The 5,262-nt window shown below is 39.5% G+C and overlaps 1 protein-coding gene across 2 annotated transcripts; it reads right to left on the bottom strand.

The window, feature by feature from the left end:
- Positions 1-10: 10 nt before the first annotated feature.
- On the bottom strand, positions 11-5,262 carry LOC115037763 (adapter protein CIKS-like). Of its 2 annotated transcripts, XM_029496484.1 has the most exons (9): positions 4,645-5,262; positions 3,844-3,994; positions 3,564-3,742; positions 3,049-3,137; positions 2,908-2,976; positions 2,711-2,815; positions 1,773-1,847; positions 454-566; positions 11-173 (listed from the first exon to the last, which is right to left on the bottom strand). In XM_029496484.1, the coding sequence occupies exons 1-9, from the start codon at positions 5,114-5,116 to the stop codon at positions 83-85; spliced, it is 1,344 nt and encodes a 447-aa protein (XP_029352344.1). In that variant the 5' UTR covers positions 5,117-5,262; the 3' UTR covers positions 11-82. The 2 variants fall into 2 exon arrangements, with proteins under 2 accessions (XP_029352344.1, XP_029352345.1); XM_029496485.1 differs by having other exon boundaries at positions 31-566; positions 4,645-5,257.

Here is a 5,262-nt window from a genome sequence, read left to right as displayed (position 1 = left end):
ATTACTGGTGCTACTTCGGGAAGTGGACAGATCTTTAGGTTTCATACACAAAGTGCATTTAACTACGATATTCCTTATGTCCTTATTTATGATGAACTGAAAGTAATGGACAGATGCCCATCTTGCGAACGTACTGTCCAGCGTTGCATTTGCTCTTGCTGCACTCTTCTCTTCTGTATAGAAGATTAGAACGGAAGTGAAACATTGTGCGCATTACTGACATTTGTACCTAGTAAAATATTATCAACTTTTTTTTTTGGAATGCCCTACATTACCACATTACAGCAAAAAGCAATGCTTTACAGTAACTAATTACATTTGTAAGGCGTTACGCCCAACACTGGATTCAGATCATAAGCATTGAGCTAATGGGCCATTCTAATTAATGCACTGCAGGGGTTCTGAGCTTTCAGGTTTTCTCAAAGGGGGCGAACAGTGAGGGTGAGGTCTGACCCCTGTTGTGGAATGACGTAGCGCTCCTCCCTGACCAGGCGCAGCAGCAGGTCCTGGGTGTCCTGGGGCCAGCGGTAGATCCTGGTGCTCTGTAGCCAGTTAGGGACATGTATCTAAGACACATAGAGGGAGGGTCAGTGATGAAATATGAGCTTCAGATGGAGTAAAAACATCCTTCTCTTTTTCACCTTTCCTCACTTCATAAACACACGTGGTCACAGGTCAAGTAAGATCAGAACTTCTCTATTACTCCACAGCTCAACTCTAAAATCAAGCAGGAGCAAATCTAGTTCATGACACCTACTTAAACTTATTACGCTGCTTCACAGGAAAACTGTGAAAATGATAAAGCTGTTAACATTTGTTTGAGAAAGACTGTGGTTCATTCTCATTTCAGCCACTCACTCTTGGGCTTTTTATTTAATACTATGAGCAGTGCTAAATGAAGAGGTTGAATTGTTTAGAGTTTGTCTAACCCTTTGAAACTAAATTCTGAACAAAAATGAATAGATTAAACCAGCTACCAGCAGAATAACAACTTTTTAAATTAAAGTTTTGCTGAAGTTTGGACCAATGTGGCCAGTCGAAGGGACAGCATGCATCCTTTATGTTGCTAATGTATTTCACAACATTGGACAAACTGTACTCCCAGTAAAGCAAATAATATAATGGAATCTGCTTTAATAAAAAAACAAACAAACAAACAGGGAGTATTCTATCAATACCATCATCAGCACACATTTAATATATTTGGCTTAAGTCAAACCAGATCACTTTTAAACCACTATCTAGCAACTTTTTCATCATGTATAACTATATATTTTGTTGCAAATCAGCATTTTTGCTAAAATCTAGTTTACTGCATGCATTTTATACTTGTGTTTCTTAACTGACTTTGCCACTAGAAACAAAAAAGTTACATGTAAAGGATTGACTCTTACAGTGGTCTAATTGTGCTTCTGTATGATAGTTTTATACTCTTAATTATATTTATGAGGCTAAACTGGAACCTGAGTCCAAATTTTGCACCACATTTCATCTCGCCTGCTGAGAAGTTGAAGATGTGATATTCAAGGTTTCCAGATCAAAAAAGTATGTAGAAAAACACTGAGGAGAAGAATTAGATCTGTTTTCTAATCAGCAATAACCCTCAGCATAATGTTGCTAATAGAGTGGTGTTTAGGTAGGTTTGTAGGTAAGTGTAGGTTTGAGTTATTTTTTTTTCCACTAAGTTGAGCTTACAAATTCAAACAAATTTTTTTGTCTGTTTTAGGTTGGAGAACCTTTGGTGTGTTTCATTGTTCATTGCTTGTACCCACCTTAGTTGCGTTAGGAAACAGTACAGGAACCAGTCTGAAGTTCAGGCAGCCTTGCTGGATGAACTCATTTTGTATCTGTGCCAACAGCAAGAGAGGGCAATCAGTGCCAACAGCACTCCATAACCTTCCCATAAGTGTTTCATTTAATAACACGGGCTGAAAATCAGTAGACCGCTTCCTTTATCTCTGTGTGGTTAAATTTGCTAGCATTCATCTGTGTTTTACTGTGAACTGAATGCACTGCAGCCTGTAAAGTTATGGAACTTACAAAAGCATTTTGTCAAACCTGAAAAATGTAATGAACACTGTGTAGACACAGGCATTAAAATGAGAAAATAATTTTTTGTTGGATAACAGTAAATAAAATACCTCTTAATCTTTATTAACACATCAGGAGCTGCACTTTAAAGCATTGAGCTGTTGAAGTCTTTGACACGTCCAGCTACAGTAGGCTTCTCTGTGACATACTAACACTGGGAGTGTGATTTTGAGGATGCTGGATGGAGCAGGGAAGGGTTAATTCTGGTGCTCACATTTCTGTTGTTTCCTCATTCTCCTTTCTGGCATGGAGTTAAATGATATAATGTTACCATGTCAGGGTGATGTTCAAAGATGGACCCAAAATTACAAAAAAAAAAAAAAAAGTATCAACCACTTTCCTTGAGCCATCTATACAGTATACATCTATACAGTCATCTATACATTGCAGTTTGGTTCAAAGTTTCTCTCATCCTCAACCTGGAACATTTTTCCTATTTCAACATCAATTTCAGGACTAAATGTTCACCTGCTGTCTAATATCCAGTGAAAAAATTAAGTGAAACTTTAACTTTGACAAGAATTAAGAAATGGGAAACTACTGGGACAGGACAAGTTTCCCATCTCAGCTGTCTCAGCTGTTATGAACTGTCTTATTAGCGTGTTCTCATTTCTGTTACCTGATTATGAATGTATTTAGTGTGCAGGCCGTGGTCATCACCTCCAGCTCCCTCCACGTCCTCCTTGTACTTGGGACTAATGACCACAATGATGAGCACTGATTTCTGTAAAATATTATTTTGTGTCAGCTTGTCACAGGACTCCATAATGTCAAACATGGATTCATTGTCTATACAAAACCAGCTGTCAGACTGACATCATTCAAATAGCTGTCCATCCATTTGGCGATGCCCATTCTTCGGATTGGGTTGTCAAAGATGTCAATCTGTTAAGAAACAGAGCAGAGTGTGAGTGCAAGTCACTGAGACTGAGGTGGTGCAGAAAGGACAGGACTTACTGCTGGTTTGAATCCTTGATCAGTCAGAAATTTGGTAAACAGAATAATCTCGTTGGCTGTGTCCACTGAGTATGTGATGAAAACATTCCCTGTCAATGGAAAGATAATTAAACTTCCTCACATCTGCCTTTAAGTTTAGGATAAAACATAAACATCAATAGCAATTTTCTATGCAGCCAGTGGTCAACACAAGTCAATCACACATACAGACCAATGAAGAGCAATACTCAAAAATGATACAACAATTGTTGGTTTTGCACCTTAGCAGAGTGTATGATCAACACAAGGAATGTACTGAGAGTTCATTGAACAAGGGATGGGTCACATCTGCCAAGATTCTATGGGTATTTGCTTGGGCCCTGGTCCTATACAGGTCAGAAATGTTCCTGGAATCTTTGTACAAACTTCAACTGCAAACTTTCTTGAATTTTTTTTTTTTTTATTTTTTTTTTTTGGTGATGTACCGAAACAGTATGCATCACATATACATACTTATGAGAAGGGGTGGGACTTACTACATTCCTCGGGTAAACTTATGGTCTTCCTGATTTCCCTTGTGGCAGGTCCTGAATGTGCCTGGTAGCCCACACTGACCTCATGCATCACATCTCTAGGAGGCCCCATATGAAGAGGCATAGACTGTTGAGCGGCATTTGGACCATCTTGAAGCTGAAGTTTGTTTTTTGAAGGATTCCTGGTAGAGGAAATAATCAGCAACACTGATGAGATCTATGGAAAATCATAGCTGAACGCATCAGATCACAATCACAAACAGGACAGAAGTTGTTCTCCTACCAGGACTGTTGGTGCTGGTGCTGGGGCTGCCTGTGTAAATCTCCCGAGTAAGGATGGTTATAATAACCATAATTGTAATTGTTACGGGGCTGATTTGTTGGAGGGCAGCATGCACAATGTCTGAGACTCCTTCCCTGCTTTGGATTGGAACCTACATAGACACACGGAGCAGTCAACATCAAGTCCAAGTTTGGACACTTCCCGGAGCAGTAATAATGAGATTCTATAGACCTCACAGAAATGCAATCAGTAGCAGCCAAATGACAAAATGTAATCCATCACAGGCATCATGATTATCAGATCTGTCGGGAATTTAAAATTCTAATCATCACGTCGCGGTGATTTTTCCTACTTTAGAATCACAGTCATTTCACAGCAGATTTAGTGTTGGAGACCATTAATAATGTTTGGAGGTCATTTGTAGCCTGCATCAAAATATTATACACTTTTATCAATATCTAACATTTTATATAGTAATAGCCAGTCACTGATGACACTAACCACTAGATGGGTCACTAAAAGCTACCAAAGAGACACACACAATCAAAATAATTTTTGGGTGAAGTGCTTATTTAAACAATGATACCCACCCACAAACAAACAGCTCTGTGATATTATGTGTACCAAATACATATATTAATCCTGCGTTCATTTATTGCTTTATGTTTTAGAGCAACAATTAGATAATCAGTTATTGGACTTCATTCTTCCAGGACCAGATTGTCTAATGTGAAAAAATACATACAACTCAGACCATAGGACCAGGCTCCATTATGTTTCTCTTGATAATTAAACACTTACACTTTGCAGGCATTCGTGGTGCTGGTTGCTGTGATGAGCCATAGTAAGTATTGTTAATATCAGACAGAAGTGGGAGAGGGGGTTCCAAGTATTCTGCCTCATCCACAGAGTTCTTTTGGGGCCAGTTTGGTGGGCCTGCAGAGCTCCTACTGTAGTTGACCATTTCTTCCCCTTCATACAGTGGTAGCTCTCTGAAGCCATTAGACCAAGCACCTGCAGGGTGGGGTGGTTTCATCTGTCCTGATTGTGTGTGGACTAGAAAGCTGTGGTCTGGAGCAACATTCCCAGCATCTCTGGATTGGTGCTGGGGCTGGCTCTCAGGCAGTCTCCTCTGTCTGCCAAGGTGTATGGTAATAGGTGACTCACTGCCATTGTCCTGTGGACTATTGCTTGCCTCTGTATGTCCGTTGCATTGTTTACAAGAGGGAGGCCAGACCAATGCCAGACTGGAGGATGTCATGCGCTCATCCATCTCAATGGGAACACTATGATGATGACAAGGTCCTGACCACAAAAGCCAAGTGAAAATTTGGGTTTTGCTCAGAAAAAATGTTTTGTTATTGTTGATTTATTTATTTTCACAATATACACAAATAAACATAAAAATAAACACACCCA

This window comes from Echeneis naucrates, chromosome 24 (assembly GCF_900963305.1).
Source record: "Echeneis naucrates chromosome 24, fEcheNa1.1, whole genome shotgun sequence".
Classification (NCBI taxonomy): Eukaryota; Metazoa; Chordata; class Actinopteri; order Carangiformes; family Echeneidae; genus Echeneis; species Echeneis naucrates.
The sequence above is the reverse complement of the archived record's forward strand: the minus strand, read 5'-3'. Positions and strand labels throughout refer to the sequence as shown.

Coding starts and splice junctions, on each gene's coding strand:
- LOC115037763 (XM_029496484.1), bottom strand. CDS start 5,116: ATGGATGAGCGCATGACATCCTCCAGTCTGGCATTGGTCTGGCCTCCC. Junction 1,848..2,710: donor CTAAATACATTCATAATCAG/GTAACAGAAATG, acceptor CTGTTGGCACAG/ATACAAAATGAGTTCATCCA. Junction 567..1,772: donor TGTTTCCTAACGCAACTAAG/GTGGGTACAAGC, acceptor TATGTGTCTTAG/ATACATGTCCCTAACTGGCT.